Below are 18028 nucleotides of genomic sequence, written 5' to 3' on the forward strand. Positions count from 1 at the left end.
TGCCATTCTTGCTTTCACTAAATTTTTCAAAAATTGGGCAGATATCAAGAACTGTGACAACTCAGCTTATGCCATTCGCTGCTTGTCAGTATCTCACAAGAGAAAGGATGGCACAGGGAACAAAGGTACATTATACTAAACACCTGCAGGTGTCAAGGCAAACCTACATTTCAAAAGAGCATCCAGCTTCAAGCTGTCCAGAGCCCTGCACAGGGACAGAGTTGAAGTCAACCATGACTGGGGCAGGAGAAAATCTTCCTTCTCGTCCACCTCAAGGAAAGGTGAGGAATAACTAAGCAAGCAAGCATATCAGAGGGACAGGGCCTCTTAGGACCATCCTGCCACTCTATAGGGCTGGCCATCTCTGTACAGTCATTCAAACACCCCAATCCTAGACTGGGGCCAGGTATACACAGTTGATGGGCACTCTCTGTTTGTTGATACAGAAAAAGGCACTTAGAAGAAATATGTGTTTCTAAGATGGATTTGGCCAGGGACCAGGATACTTGCATTTCCTTAATGTGATTTCTTTACACACAGACCCTAAGGGGTTATTGCCGGGATTAGAAGAAGAACCCACAACCATCACACCATCATCCATGTGTCCAATTGGATCAGATGACCAGTTGTGGTGAAAGGAATTGGAATGATATATAAACATGAAATAATGAGGCAAGAAGTCATTTAGAGAATCAATTTTGGATGATTTAATGAGCCTCTGAGAGCCCACATGTACATTAAAAACTCCAGATCAGGAATATTCAGATTCAGAAGATCTGTCCTTTTATCTGTTGGCCACAAGCTAGTCTTCAAGCTGCAAGTCTCCAGCTGTATCTAACTAATGCCTGAGAGATTAAGGAAAAGTCTTTGATAGTATTGATTCCGGGGTTCTCCACTTTGGAAATTTTATCAGTAAGAGCCTACTACATTTCTGGGACCTCACATCAAGTAAATCTCTACATACCAATTATGTTTTTTGTTTTGTTTTGTTTTTTGTTTTGCGGTACTGGGGATTGAACTCAGGGCCTTGTGCTTGAAAGGCAAGCACTCTACCAGTTGAGCTATCTCCCCAGCCCACCAATTATGTTTTTAAGCCACTAAGGGTTTTTTGTTTTTGTTTTTTGTTTTTTTTTAATTAAAAAAATCCAGATTATTAGGCAGATAATAGTTTTAATGACTTTTAAAAAGTCACTTAGAGACCAATCAGCATTAAGAAGTTTCCCCTAAAGAAGAGGTTGTGAGTTCTTTAAATTATTCACACAGTAGTGGATTTTCTCATCAGTCCTCACAATTCTTGGAATCCTGATTCCTACATATCAATTTACTCATACGAACTAACTCACATTTTCTAACACAAACCATGTAAGTTCATAAGCTTTGTCACTACTCAGCTCTTCACTGAAATATCAAAAATTTCATTTAAAAACTTAAGTTAAAAAAAAAAAAGTGAGGGTGAAGAAGCAAACACATGCAAGTCTGCAGACACAGGGCCAACCAGCCAAGGCGCCTTCACACAGGCAACCGCCGCTCACAAGCAAGGCCCTCAAGCTCACCAAGAAAGCCAAGTCCTTAAATAAAGGATTTTGCCCTTATCTTCACACATCATAGACAAGAATTTTATAGGCCTGCTTAAACTTCACAAGCTATGAATACTAGGCAAGGTGAGGGTTTTAAATATTTTTAAAGTGCCTGCTCTTCAGTGAAGTCAAGGCATCATCTGTCACCTCATTTTTCAAATGTTAATGTCTCTGAAATTGGGACGCATCCACAATTAACAGCATATCAGAATTTATTTAGCCACACATTTTCTTTCTTAGAGATGATATAAAATAATCCAACTTTTACTGGTGTCATGTTGGAACTAAAGTACAATAATACGTACTTGGAACAATATTCTGAATTTAGTCTTTTAGTCTTCAACATGATTTTACATTTCAAGACTTTTTCTTCCTACAGACACAGAATTCTAAAGGGTTCCTGCCAAAAAACAATGGCAATAGTAACTTAGAGCTCTGCTACTAGAACTTTGAAGAGCTCTGCCTCCCTTTCTTTTTCAGTCAGAATCAACCTCAGTGCTTCCTTGAAGCAGGCTTTCTTGCCTCCGAGGTTAAATGCTAAGATAATCCTTCCCATACCTGCAGACTGACTCTGGTCTCCACCTCATCTTACTTCAGGCCTGGACCTCCTGTGGGCTCTTCTGATCACAGGCCCATTACTGTTTTTTGGGTAGAACCCCTAAGTTCCCTGCCAGGCCCAACTCACTCCCTGATAACACTGTTAGAAAATAATCGAGCTTAGCCTAGCCCCCAGCAGAAAATTTCCTTCTGAAAGGTAGTGAAATGCTCTTTTCCTATGTCTATGGACGAGAACTACTAATGACCCAGTCATTCCCAAACCTTTATGCCATGGTGAAAAATTTATCAAAATCCCTGAAATGGAACCCACTAAAATACAAGACAAAAATCCACATGAACAAGTAAAAGACATTCCAAAGGCACTTTGGAAAATTTAAGTGTTTACAAGATGCAGGGAGAGGGATGACAAGGGAGGCACAAAAATGGTAAAGGTAAAAAAAAAAAAAGTCTAAAGAAAGTATCGGGCACTTCAGATTGAGTGCTAATCTACAGAATTTATGAAGAAATCAAAAAACTTAACACCAAAAATACAAATAACCCAATCAATAAATGGTCTAAGGAACTGAGCAAACACTTCACAGAAGATATACAATCAATCAACAAATACATGAAAAAACGTTTAACATCTCTAGTAATTAGAGAAATGCAAATCAAAACTGCCCTAAGATTTCATCTCACTTCAATCAGAATGGCGATTATCAAAAATACAGGCAACAACAGGTATTAGAGAGGATGTGGGGAAAAAGGCACATTCATACATTGCTGGTGGGATTGCAAATTAGTGCAGCCACTCTGGAAAGCAGTGTGGAGGTTCCTCAGAAAACTTGGAATGAACCCACCATTGACCCAGTTATCCTGCTCCTTGGCTTACACCCAAAGGGTTTAAAATCAGCCTATACAGTGACACAGTCACATCAATGTTTACAGCAGCTCAATTCACAATAGCTAAACTATGGAACCAATCTAGGTGCCCTTCAACAGATGAATGGATAAAGAAAATATGGTTTATAGATGATGGAATATTACTAAGCTTTAAAGAAGAATGAAATCCTGGCATTTGTAGGTAAATGAATGGAGTTGGAGAACACCATGCTAAATGAAATAAGCCAATTCCAAAAAAACAAAGGCCAAATGTTTTCTGATAAGTGGATGCTGATACATAATGGGGTGGGGTGGTGGAGATAAGGGAAGAATGGAGGAACGTTGGATTGTGTAGAGGGAAAAGAGGGGAGGTGGGAGGAAAGATGGTGGAATGGGACAAGCATCATTACCCTGTGTCCATGAATGATTACACAAATGGTGTGACTCTACATCTTGCACAACCAGAGAAATGAAAAGCTGTACTCCATTTGTGTACAATGAATCAAAATGCATTCTGCTGTCACATATAACTAAATAGAATTTTTTAAAAAAGTATCAAGTCTCAATTCCCAATTTTCTCTAAGAGCAAAACAAATACGCATGGCACCACATGTAAAGTCTGAATGAAGGGATGACCTCTTAAGGGTTCTTCCAGATCACACACTCACTGAGGACACATTCATTAAACTACAGGCTGGTGTAAACCTGAACTGCACTCTTTATGAACCAGAGCACATGTGTGAGCAGAATTTTTCATTTCAGTGTTAAAAGACAGTATGTGGGGGGGTAAAAATCAACAATAACAAGATGCTAAGAATTAGGCAAAAAATAAACATATAAAATAACTGATTTCTGTAAAAGAAATATTCATGCATTCATACTAAAAAGAGTCACTTCTAAGCTAAATTCAATTGGAAGTAAAAGATCTGTGAAAAATTCCTGGTAATTACAACCTACTCAAAACCTTTATGAATAATTATTCAAAGTCTAGGACTAACTCTACATTAGACTGAAAAAAAACTATTGAGGGGGACAGAGGTACACAGCATGCAGTGACTTGGTTCCCCAGTTGCTCTGTCATTACAGATACACATGCCCACACATTTTTAAAATATCTAGTCTAATTGCTTAATCACTACACCTTTTAGATATAAGAAGTTAAACCGGAGGTGGGGGGAAAAAAAAAATCACCATAATTACACCAAACCACTTACAAATCAAATGACATTTTCTTAGGTGGCCTCATAAAAACTAACCTACCATTACTTCTTTATTATTGTTTTATTTCTAGAAGAACAAAAAATTTTAAGTAAAAAAAAAATGACTGATTCACACAACTTAGTAAGTTAGTCTTACATTTTCTGGTTCAACCCCAATGTCTTCACAAAATTTCTCCATGCCTTCAGGACCCACAACATCATCAGTACCTGCAATGAATATAATCTTACATAAATTAAATCTGACTGTGCACATGATTACTACTGTAGTAGTTAGTATACTGTCATTGAATAAGACTTACAGGCCATAACTCCTTTTGGAAGAATGAAATCAAGTATAAACTGAAAAATATTCTGGAATCCTTCATATCTTTGGAATTCTACAGTATTGTAGTTGTTTTTTTTTTTTTAAGTCTCACCATTTGCCCAGGTTGGACTTAAACTTGTGTTCCTCACATCTCAGACTTGCAAGTACCTGGGATTATAGGCACATACCACTATACCCAGCAGAATACTGATCTGTTATGTTTCTACAGTGCTGGGGATGGAACCCAGGGCTTCGTGCATGCTAGGCAAGTGCTCTACCACTGAGCAACACCCTCAGTCCTTGGTACAACCATGGTTTACCACCAAGTCCTTTATAGAATATAGTAGATATCATTCATAGCTAAAGATAAGGCTATCTCAGTTCAATTTCTGCTCTTTAAAAGCTTAAAAAGTTCCACTCTTACTTTGGTAATAATTTCAATACATACAATAATTATTAGGAACACAGCAAATAATCACATACTAGTCTCTACAAAATTAACTGGAAAACAAATGTCTCTTTAACACAGAAATGATCAAGTGCAGCTGTTCTTCTCTATTTTTGTGTTCCATATCTGTGGATTCAACTAACTAGGGATCAAAAATATTTAAAAAACAAACTTGTATCTAACTAAATACGTAGAGTTTTTTCTTATCATTATTCCCTAAACAACACAGCCTAACTACTGCTAATATAGCATTTACACTATATTAGGTATTATAAATAATCTACAGATGACTTAGAGTATATATGAAGAAGTACATGGGTTATACACAAATACTGTACCATTTTATATAAGGGACTTCGGCACTGTGGATTTTGGTACCTCCAGGGATCCGGGAACCAATCACCAGCAAGTAAGGGACGTCTATAGTTATTTTGATCTTGATATAGGCAACAAGTTACTACAGCTTTAGCTCTGTTTCCATCTAAAAGAACTGCTCACATATTCCATCTCTACTTTTTCCCCCATTCATAATTCAACTATTGCAATTTGCTTTCTCTACTTCTGTCTTTTCATTGACATTCTTCTAAGATCACCAATAACCCCCCAATTGTCGAATCTAATAGATACATTCAATCTTTATTTAACCTCTTTACAATCTCTGAAAATTAGAAGTGGTTCTTCAATCACAAAAGTGTCTCCTCCCATGGTTTTTGGAACACCTTCTCATCTGGGGTTCTTCCTTCCTCTCCTGAATTCTTTATGGCTTCTTCTGCTTCTCCTAACTTATTAATTTGATGTACAGAGTTCCATCTTCAAAATTCTTCTAGTCCATTCTACACACACACTCTAGGAAATTTCAACCACTCCTGAGATTTTTAGGTACTAGCTAGATCTCTTTCTAGCCCACACTGCCCCCCCTTACTTTTGGACTGTCTGCTACATCACCCACTGATTACCCCACCTCCTGTTTAACTGCTGTAACTAGACTTATCTCCTGCCCCAAACCCACTCCTACGGCATTTCACTTTCAAACATCATCTCGCACAGTGGAGTCCATCACCTCCATATAAAATGTAGCCAAGCCTGCTTATCCTGATGCATTCCATCCCACATGGTGGTATCACCTGAAGTGAAAACCTGGGAGTCATCCTGTATTCCTCTTCCCAACAGCCAACTGATTACCAGTCGAACTTCCAATTTACCTGCTCAATATTCTTAATGGTACCTCTCCTGCACCTACCTGGTTGGGGCTTTATCTTTCACTTAGAACTCCTGATCCATTCTGCAAATAGGCACTAAGAGGCTGTCCATCCCAAACAAAATCCCATGCATCAGTGGCTCCCCACTGCCTAAACATAAAGTCCAAGTCTTTGGCATGTCGAATAAGGTTCTCTATAATCTGGAGAACTTCCTCTTCAGACTTTTCTTTCTACCTGAAAAGCAAGTTTCCTACCCAAACAGCTATTGCTAAATGAATAAAAATTAAGATCCAGAAACACCTACTGACCTGCAGTTGTGCTCTGCAGCACACATACCCAACACCATACTATACTCTGTACCTCAGCCTGCCTCTCTCTTACCTCCTTCCCCAACTCTGCTCTTCTTCCCCGGTTAACTCACTCAACCTTTAGGACTGGACTCAGACAGACAGTCCTCTGTGATCCCACCCAATGCTGTGAATGGTCCTCTTGGGTTTAGTTGCTGCATTCAAAAAGCACCAGTTCATCTCTATTTCCCTCAGAAGTCCTTGAGAGTTCTTGAGAGGTGTTTTTATTCTTTCTACAACCTCAGCATCTGGCATTGCTCAATACAGGTTTACTGAATGATGAAACCAAAATCAAGATCACTCTACGATCCCTCCTTAGCCTCTAGATCTAGCAAGTTGCCAAGTCCAGCAAAACCTTCTATCTTACTATCCTTTTTATTCAGGTAACATTAACTAGGTACATCCTGGAGTATGCACTGTGGTAACTACCTGGAAGACACAGAGGGAATAAGATGATCCCTGCCCTCCATGAACGGAGATAAAGCACAGAAATATTTTCAATACAACGTGGTTAGTGGACTGCCATAAAGTGTTAGGGCAGTTGTTCTCAACAGACGATAAACATGAAAATCACCTTGAACACTTGCTGGAAAGTCTTGAGTCACCTGCTTTTCAGAAATTTTTATGTTGACTTTCAAATGAAATTGTGTATCATGTTCATGTATTAATGTACCAAAAATTTCTAAATTAAACAAACTTTTAATTGATTTTTTCCCTAATGGTTGAGGTTAGAAAACTAACGATATATAGAAAAAAAATACATAAAAAATAAAGAGGGGACTGGGGTTGTGGCTCAGTGGCAGCACACTCCCCTAGCACTTGTGAGGCCTTGGGTTTGATCCTTAGCACCACACCACATAAAAAAAAAATAAAGGTATTATGTCCACCTATAACTAAAAAACATTTTAAAAAATAAAGAGGAAAAGAAGAAAATCCCACAAGAAGGTAACAGAATTGAATATGTAGAACAATTTTTTTTTGCATTTAAATAACAAATTTGTGATAAAAAGGAAAATAATGGCATCAAGAAAATAGCTGCTTTGACCAGATTATGAAGAACCTGAGTTTATACTGCTAAAAGTGTATTTTATCCTAAATATATTAAAACAAACATTATTTTAAATCTCAATGAACATTATCTAAAATCTACCCATAATCCTGCATCTATCATTACTTTTTATTCCCTTCAATCTTTTCCATACATTTAAATCGACTTGTAATGATATTGTTCACTGGGGTCTTAATTCTATTTATAGCAAATTTATCACCTGTACAGTTAAGGTAACATTCTTTATCAAGCTAATCAATATGCCACTGGCTAACATAAAGTGGTCAAAAAATGGAGTTTGAGAGATTAAAAAAAAATTATATTTAAAACAATCAACTGTGGAATGCCTTGACAAGATACTAGAGGTATATTTGGAAAGGCAGATATATTGACAAAACTCTAGAAAAAAAAAATGACACTCCCACTTTCCTACCACCTTAAGTAGTAGGCATTAACATAACTTTCTTGTGATGGCCTAAGACCCTCCTGCTTAAGTTCCCATTATTAGACCAGGCTGTATCACTGAGGCAAAGGGATCCAATAGGGTTTCTTTGGTAGTTTTTAACATCTCTTCCTCCAACTGTCAGACCATTTTGGCATTTTTTGCAACTGTCAATGCCTAACTTTAGCATTATTCCTGGTCTCTGATCTCATTTGTGTAAACCAGAAGAGATTTTTGCTACAGAACTTAATCTTGAATGTACTGAGGGACTACAGTCAAGACTTACAGAACTAATATGACCTATGTATGTGTCAATGAAACTTTAAAAAAATCAATGTTGGCACTTGTGTATTTGGCTTAACTTCTTTCTCTTAAACATAATTCAGAAAGTGGAAGTTACTTGATAAATTATTTATGTAAAACTGGCTATTTTCATTCTAATCAAAATAAACGGATCTCCTTTTTCAGATGGAGGTCTAAATAACACACTGTCTCTGACTCCCCAGCCAACTCCATTGCAAATCACAGAAAAGTGAAGTACCAAGGTAGAAAAGAGTAAAACCTGTAATCATAGAGAGCAGGAAAAGGCCCCACTGGGGGCAGTGGGGGAGGGGGGTCTGATTTAGCGATCTTCTGAGAATCCACAATTGAATTGATAGGGATTTTGAAAAGGTGAGAAGCTACATTCTGGAATTTGCAAAGCAGTGCTGGGGTTAACCAGTCAGTGTGAAGCTGAGACAGGCTGGGCTCAGGCTGGAGGAGCCAAGAAAATCAGAAAGCAGGGTGAGAAACAAAACTGAGAACTTTGGAAAGAACTTTAAAGGTCCTTCTGGGTGATGGATCCCAGGCCCCAATGGTGTCCCCCGCCATTCCTGATTAAAACATAAGGAAGCCAGCCTTTACCACAACCCAAACAGCCTGCTCTCTCTCAGAGAAAGGAATACAGCCAGGGCATTCAGGCCTTCCTTAGGTGGCCGAACAGCCAGCAGCCAAAACTGCAGCGCACCCTGCAGTTATCCTGGTTCCTCTCACGGTTTGTTACTCTTGAATAATACTGACCCACACTTTCAACTCATGTGTTTGACATATTCAAAGTAAAAGCAAGTAACTGGAGCTTTCACTAATTCCCAATTTCCCTACTGAAAGGATACAAGGAAAAGGGCTGAGGTTGTGGCTCAGTGGCAGAGTGCTTGCCTAGCATGTGTGAGGCACTGGGTTCAGTTCTCAGCACTGAATATAAATAAGTAAGTAAAATAAAGGTCCATCAACAACTAAAAAATATACATTAAAAAAGATACGAAGAGAAAGAAAGAAAAAGGGGGGTAGGTGTAAAAATAGGAATAGCCATATCCATACAAACTTTCTGCTGAGATGAATTACAAGGAATCACCCAGCAGGTATCCCAAGGAAACTAAATAATGTGGCTGAATTTTTACTTCCAAAATGTCACCTTTCTTCAGTCAGAGAAAAGCAAAAAGAAAATCCACTCTGCTCCCTTTTTAAAGAAAAGAGTTTACACTTGCCTATAAAAGAAGACACAAAAAGTCAAAATAGCTGTGCTACTATGGTGGACTTCTGTTGAAAATTTCCTTTTTACACTATATTCTCAGAAAAATAAATGTGGATCAATATTGGAAAGCAAAAGATCTTCATAAGTTTTCTTTATATTTCTTTTCTTTTTTTTTTTTTCCACAATACCTTTATTTGGTTTTATTTGTATGTGGTGCTGGGGATCGAACCCAGTGCCTTACACGTGCTAGGCAAATGTTCTACCACTGAGCCCCAGCCCCATAATTTTTCTTCAGTAGAAAAATGCTTCACTTCTTCAGCACCCATTTCCAGAACCCTTGGCAAAGTGTCAACCACTTTTACTAGGATTACAAATGTCTTCAAGAGACTCAAGACCTAAGGAAGTAAACATGAAAAGATAAAGATAAATTCTAATATCATGTGACTATATTAGTGTCCATGTCCTACAAACAAAATCCAGTTCAAATTAATTAATGAGGAGAATCCACTAGAAAGATACTGGGACAACTTCCCAAAATTCAAAGAAGAATTAAAGGAATCAGGGATGTAGCCTTTCAAGTCCATTAACAGGAAAGGGGGGGGGGGGGAGACATTCTTTTCCCAGCTTAAATCTAAGAACTCCCAGAAGATATGGCCCTTCTGGACCAACTTCTGTAGCTAAGGGGACAAGACTCATCAGAAAAAGGATAGTGAGGGTAGGGTAAAAATGGCCAGATCAGTCCATAGGGGGAAATCTTCATCTTTATACTCAGTAAAAAAGGATCAAAACAAGTTATGAACAAAGTCCTAATTTATGGACAAAGAGGATTATGAATATAATTGAGGGGCTTAAAAGATATACAATCCTAAGAATACAGTTATACCTTAATATAGAATTAAATGATAAGAACTTAATACAGGTTTTTCACTCACCAACAAATGTTCAGCAAGAACTAAACAGAACAATTACTGTTGGATAAAAAAGTGGAGAAAATGAAGGGACACAGTTATTTGTCGTTTATCCTGTAGGTAGCAGAAGTTTTTAAACAAAAGGCAGGTGGGTTGGTGGGCAGATATTGTTAAAGAATGGTGTAAATGATCTGTTCCTTTTTTTTTTTTTTTTTTTTTTTTTTTTTAAGTAAGACAAGAGACCTGCTCTAGAACAGAAACTGATAACAGGTTTGAAGGTTGTTGGAATTGTCAAGTTGACAGGTAATGAAATGGACTGAAAAAGGTAAGAAGAAAAAAAGTTGAAGAGCCTACGATTCAACTTTATCCAAAAATGTCTCCTTTCCTCCTTTTTATACCATTCACAATCTCAGTAACAAGTTGCAGATTGCAATATTAAAATATCCAACCAATTATAGTAAGTGGCAAAACTAAATTTAAGTCATTTTTAATGGAAAAAAACATTTATGCCAAATGATATTTCAAAATAGACATTTTAATATAAAGAAATTCCATTGTACTACAGAAGGGATCAACACGGCAAAGCTTATTTTAACTTCAGCACTTAAATCAAGTAATTAAACATTATCAGCATTCTACATGGGTCTCCTAGCAATCCCAAGTATTTCTCCCAAGTGCATTTCATCTTTTCAGTTCCCTTCTAATGTCCTGAATTCTTTGGCTTAGCTGCTGGCTATAAGTAGGACATTTAGTGATTTGCTTCAACTACATCCCTCCCTTCCGCTCTCTCTCTGTTCAACAGGGACACAAACACAATACACAAAATACACACAAGCATAGATTTGAAAAGTGTACACTTTAAAATTCTTTAACCGCCTCTAAAGTACTTCTTATTTTCCTAAGGGCAGTCTTCCATGATGTAAATAATTACCCACCTGCGTATTCATAGAACCACTCTAAGCACCTCTTATTTGAGAAGGCTTCTTCTTCAGTCTTTATTCTAGTTGAATCATATTTTCTATACATGCTAGAAATTAAAAAGGCAGTTGTAAGTTTTTTGAAGATACTGAGTTCTTTTAAGTAGCAGATAATTTTTACTCTTTTACCTAAATAAGACATTCACTCATCAGTTTTTAAGTATTTTAAACAGGCTATTCCCTGGATTTGCAAACAGCTTTTATACCTACTGTACTGAAATATAGTCACACACCTTAACATGAGATTTTTTTTTTTTGGCCAAATATCAAGTAATCAGTAAGAACTAAGTACAACAGTTATTTGATACACTCTCTTCTCATAAGCTAGAACTTACTACAGAATGATAATTAGGCATGGCTAGAAATGTCTAAAGTGTTTTTTTCAATTAATGATCTCTCCTAAAAATCACTCATGTCTCTGCATTAAGTTCTCTTGATTTCTGTGTCTTACAAGACATATGGCAGGCTGAGCTCAGAGCACAGTACAAGGAAGATCTGTCAATAGTAGACAACTCAAGAGAACACTGAACAAGTAAAAAGAAACATCAATTCATGTTCAAGCTTCCAGGAAAAAAAAAAATTCAGGCATAAGACTGACAAGAGAAATGTCTTGAATGAGTCCTTGATTGGTATGTCTTAAACCCTCAGAGAAGAGAAGCATAGGGAACCCTGGCTCCTACACTCTCACAGTCCACACGCTGGCCATGAGGTCTAAGCTAGAGAACTGAACCTAGAAGCACAGTCAATGCCTCCTGCAATGTGGCAGCAATTCCTTATCTCCTAACCAGGGATGGAGGACCCAGGGCTTCCCCACATGGAGAGGGGAGAGTAGGCAGTGGCTTTAAAATCATGACTTGCATATAAAAAGTATGAGTATATACATTCTCATCTACTATTTGTATATAAATTACCTAAATAGTTATGGTTAGAAAGGTTTATAAATAGTTTTTGTTTATGTAAGAATATACAAGTAAGATAAAATTCTTTTTTAGTGAACATTTACTCCTGACATAGACAATCAGATATCTGTATAGACCGCTAAGAGAGATTCCTGGTTTCATAATTTAAAAAAAGACAGCTATAAGGATATTAAGTACTTAAAACTAAACCACAGCCATGTGCAGTGGTATAGACCTGTAATCCCAGGATCTGGAAGGCTGAGGCAGGAGGATGGCAGGTTCAAAGCCAATCTTAGCAAATTAGTGAGACCATGTCTCAAAATAAAAAATAAAAATGGCTAGATATGTAACTCAGTGGTATAGTGCCACTAAGTTCAATTCCCAGTACCAAAAAACAAACAAACAAACAAACAAACAAAAAACTGCAAACCATAATTTTTTTGCAAAACATAGGCACACTACCTGGAAATAAAGGTAGATACTGGTTAAGGGTTAAAACAGAACTGCTTTAATCCTGGGCCCAGACATTTCTGTCACAATTCAAAGCCTGTAAGCAGTCAAACCTGGAACCCTTTGTAGGACATTATAATATTTTATTTTTAACTACTTAAAACTGTTCTATATAAAAATGGACCAAGATCATACAGTGAGTAGAGTATTATTTGACAAATGAATGAATACAGATAACTGCTATTATTACACAGATGAGCCCAAAAAACACAATAAATGAAAAGAAGTGAGACACGAAATACCGTTTACATAAAATGTTCATAAAAGGCACATATATCTTCAGGGATAGAAGGTAGATCAAGCATTACTTGGGGCAGTAAGTGGAACCAAAAGTGGCTGTGACTAGGCATCAGGGATGTTTCTGGGATGACGGGAATGTTCTAAAGCTGGACTACAGTAATGATGTTCACAACTTACTTGACTAAGAAGAAATCACTTTTGTATACTTCAAATGTTTGAACTTAAGAGTATGTAAGTAAACTGGCTTAAGAAAAAGACTAAAAATAAAATTCACAAACTACAACTCACCTGCCAGTTTTTAATATGATTTTACCATATTAAATTATATTAGATTGTGGTGAAAAAATAGTAAGTGTTCTAGAGACACAAAATGCTAAGTGATAATTAGACTCAAACAATTCCCTGATAATAACGTTCATATTGCCAACAAGACATCAAGTAACCGGGCTTAATAAAACTGAAAAATACTGGTCAAAAGATTGTGAGTAATCCCAGCAACTTGAGATGCTGAGATAGAAGAATCCCATGCTGGGGGCCAGCCTGGGCAACTTAGTGAGACCATTCCTCAAATTTTAAAAAATTTTTAAAAGGGCTGGGGCTATTGCTCAGTGGTAGAGTATAGAGTATACCCGGTTTCAATCCCAGTACCGCCAAAAAAAAAAAAAAAAAAAAAAAAAAAAAAAGAGATTGCTAGTGATTATCTTCAAATTATTATCTTCTTTTAGATAATATTTTCTATTCATCTGAAATATGAACAGTGACATTATTTTCACAGTCCATCTCTGTATTCCTCCAAATGAGTTGCAGCAAATGTATCACAGTAAGAAACAAACAGAAAAATCTCATCTAAATCCCCTCAATTTATAGATGTGAAAATTCTAGACTGAATGAAGTGACCCATGGAGCCAGATTGGGGAAAGATGAGAAAAGACAGAAAAGATGATGCTTTTCACTGTTTAAAAAAGAGAGAGAGAGAGAAGGGTTTGGTGGCATGTGCTGGTAGCTCTAGCTACTCAGCAGACTAAGGCAAGAGGATCACTAAGCTCAGGCACTGAAGACTACTCTGGACAACATAGTCAGACACCCCCATCTCAAAAAGAAAAAGAAAAAAAACTGCTTATTAAAATCAAGGTGAAACAATAAAGATAAACATTTAACAGGCCTTTGGAGTCACCAAAATTAACAGTTTGCTTGTCTAAAAGGGAAGTGGTTTGAACAGTCTTGTTTTTCAGTTGTCAAATCCTCACCCATCTGAGAAGGAACCTCTGTGTGGCTAATGTTCTGAGTAGGTGTAGAACACGCAGTACAGGCGCGCTGCTCCAGCCCTGTGGCTGTAGTCAGAGAGTGAGGCCCTCTGAAAGAACAGACGACACTTCTGTGGTCCTCACCAGACACCAATGGTAAGGCTTTCAAAGGAAAGAAACTATTGCTCCTCCAGTTTAAGTGAATCCACAAAGTGAGAAAACTTTAATCTCTAAAAATTCAAATTATTTTGGTTTTGTTTTATAAAACCAGACATAAAATAATCATTTAATAATTTCACTTTGAATGATCACCTGGCAGAACCAAAACAATGTTCCAGGTGGTAGGTATCTACACACTAAGAAGACCCAATCAGTATTTTCAACATGCATGTCATTAATTTGAACGTATGCTCTCTGTACCATACCTATCATGTCTACTTTTCTTGGCAGATAAGTCATCTCCAGAGGCAGGTCTTCTCTTTTTCCTTGGGGGCATCACTTTACTAAAGCAGTCTGAAGAACTGCAAGACCGCAGGCTTCCTATAAAGAAATTCAGAATATAAAATTAAGGCATGTTACAAGGTAACTCCTCTAAATTTAAAAACAGCCATGGCTTATATTGTGAAGTGTTCAGATGTTATCAGTAAATACTATATAGAGAAAATGGTTTGTAGTTCCTCTTTGAGAAAATGTCAGTCAAGGAAAAAACCTAGCAATGACACAAACAAGTGAATACTTCCCACCACCCGAATCATACCAGAAATAGAAATGAGCTCAATTTTACTAGAATTAATGGAAATACTAATGGAAATTACCTAAATGTTTGGCTTCTCTTACATGCCAATGTTCCTTCAAGAGAAATTGTACAGCTATTGCATTTATGTATTTCATGAGGCAAGGCCAGCTCAGCCAGTAACCTTGACTCTGAAATACACACCAGCACATCAATTCTAACACCCAGAAGCTTCAAGGGCTGTATGATTGGGGGTTGGGAGAGGGGAACACAAGATTTGGATGAAGGGGCACAAGCAAAGAATCTGATGTGACCCTGAACAAAATTATCACAATAACTTTTCTTGTTTCTGCCACTTGAAGAAAACTCTGCCACTCTGAATCAGGGCTTACAGTCAGGAAGCAAGGCTTTCATTTAGTAAAAGGCATTAAAATTTAATAATAGACAGTAAGAAGTGCAAAGAATACTTAGTGAGCACTTACTGGGAGTCTGCCCTCTTCTTAACCTTTGCAGATACTAACTCAGGTAAGTTCTTAACAAGTCGCTGAAGAAAGGACCACAGTTGCCTCACTTGGAAGAAAATGCAGAGAGCCAAAGTGGCAAAACTGGGATTTAAACTCAGGCAGTCTTGCTTCAGACTGTCCTAAACCATTATAAATTACAAGACAATTACAATTAAATATCCCATTTTGGCATAAGTGCCATCTGATATGTCATTTGGTTCCCACAATAACCCTGAATGACAGGCAGGGCAAAGATAATTATCTATGGAACAGATGGGAAAAACCAAGGTTGAAACACTCAAGTGACTTTTCAAGATCTGTGAAGTGAAAAGTGCTGAATTCTGGGACCCATATTCCTCCTCCTTTCTTTAGCTCTTATTGAAGGACCTGGACTTTCAGGAAGCTGTGAAAGCAAAAGAGCATGTGAAAGCTGAGGGTTTGGCAACCTGCACTCAACGAACTGTTGCCAGCTGTTTGCTAACTGTGTGGCGACTGCTAACCTCTCTGGGTCCCTTGTTTGCAATCTGAAGAAGAGGACAGTGATCTCTCAGGATATTCATGAAGAGAAACATCCATCTAGTTAAGTACATAGGTACCAAGCAAGCACCGTGTTTAGGTACCTGCAGCAGAGGTGTAAGGGAACCCAAGAAGCCCGGCAACAAAGTCAGCTCTCAGCCACTATCTGCTACCACTCCTTCAAGGACAGTTATGGTTTGGATCTTTAATATTCCCTGAAAAACTCATGTGTTAGGCAATGCAGGAATGTTCAGAGGTGATACAATTAAATTATGAGAGCTGTAACCTCATCAGTGGATTAATAAATTTGATGGATTAATAATGTGAATGAACTATTGGGTGGTAATTATGAGCATTGTGGGGTGTGGTTGAAGGAAGTAGGCCACTGGGATGTGACACTGGACTCTATCTTGTCCCTGGCTCTTCTCATTCCTTCTGCTTCCTGGCTGCCATGAGCTGAGCAGCTCTCCTCTGCCACACCCTTCTGTCATGGTATTCTGTCTCATCTCAGGCCCAAAGTAATGCAGGTGACTGAACATGGACTGAATTTATGAGACTATGAGTCCCCAAATAAACTTGTTAGTTATTCTGGTCACAGCAATGAAAAGATGGCTAACAGATAGGAAAGTGAAGACTGAGAAGCAGAGACCTAAGAACAAAGTGGATACTAAAAGGGCTAAGAAAAGAAGGGACAACCTGGGCAGGGAGAAAACCCAGGTTCTCCACTCCTCTGTGCTGTCCTGTAAGCCTCAAGAGAAAGTTTCAAGGTGGGAGTGTTCAAATGCTGCACAGAGGTCCATCAGGTAAGGAGTGAAGGCACACACTGCATTTAACAGCACAGACGAACCGGGAGAGTGCAAGCCAGATAGAAGGCGGCCGGGCAGGGACATGAGGTAAGGAAGTGGACAGGTAAGTGTGCAGAGTTCCTAAGGACACCTACTCTGAACAAGGAGAGGGTTGTCAGTAGCTGAAGTTACAAGGTACTAAAAGCAATGATCAGGGCTAAACCTGAATCCCAGGTCACATTTAGGCTTCTACCACTGTGCTAAGTTCCTCTGATGATATGCCTCAGGGACATATCAGGCAAAAACATGCTTTCTGTTTTGAGGAGATGACTAAATGGGCTACAGCCCAGAGCCTGTTATTACCAGCACCTGAGCTCAAGAAGCTTGCTCATTCAGTCCAGATTTCATGCAGGTCAAAACAAAATGACTTCCAGCCACCTTTCCTGGGGACCCAACAAGACTTATCCTTCCAAGAATGGAAGTAGAGGGTTCTTCAGACAAAAAGTACCCAATTGTCTCTCACCACAACAGGGGAGAAAACCAGAAAAAAAGAAAAGAGCCAGACAGAGTGCTGCCCCCTACATACTCCATCTTCCCTGTAAACAGTGTACTGTTTACAAACACCACCAAAGAATACCAAAAGGTCCAATGAACTGCAGTGACCCAAGTTTTCACAGATCAACAGTTTTCATATATAAGAAAAAGATTTACCCTTGTCTATTAATGCCTCAAGATAGGTTTACAGAAAGAAAAAGTCTGCCCTGCCTCGTTGTGAAGCTGGTGGCACTGCCCAGAAATGAAGGAGCAGGCCCAACACTGGAAGCCTTGCTGGATGTGGATGTGTGAAGGAAAGCCATCTTCCACCAAGAGTAGTCATGGTCTGCTTCTGAGCATCTGGCCCGGGGACGACCAGAACACTGAAGAAAAGGCACTGGGCTCGTTGGTCCTGGAAATCACCATTCCAAAATGATGCACTCTTCAGGAAGACTTCATACCAGCTTTCCTACCATCTGCTTCTTCATGAAAATGGGTATTATCTGGCTTTCACTTACTCCTACCTTTTAAGAGTAACATGTTTTTGGTAAACAAACATTATAAGTTAATTCATCTTTTCAGCTTTTTCTTATTGATGAATGATTTCCATTAAAAGATTCACAACCATCCTTTCTTGTGTCTGTGTAAAACTTACTAATATTTGA

The 18028-nt window shown here is 38.2% G+C and overlaps 1 protein-coding gene across 1 annotated transcript in view; it reads right to left on the minus strand.

The window, feature by feature from the left end:
• Window positions 1-18028, minus strand: part of DCUN1D4 (defective in cullin neddylation 1 domain containing 4) — a gene marked incomplete at its 5' end in the record, with an annotated part of 73547 nt that overhangs the window by 28319 nt on the left and 27200 nt on the right. The window contains 3 exon segments of the mRNA XM_079153097.1: window positions 4353-4423; window positions 11358-11449; window positions 14718-14832. Coding sequence (XP_079009223.1) covers window positions 4353-4423; window positions 11358-11449; window positions 14718-14832 — 278 coding nt within the window.

This window comes from Sciurus vulgaris (assembly GCF_902686455.1).
Source record: "Sciurus vulgaris genome assembly, chromosome: 9".
Taxonomy (NCBI): Eukaryota; Metazoa; Chordata; class Mammalia; order Rodentia; family Sciuridae; genus Sciurus; species Sciurus vulgaris.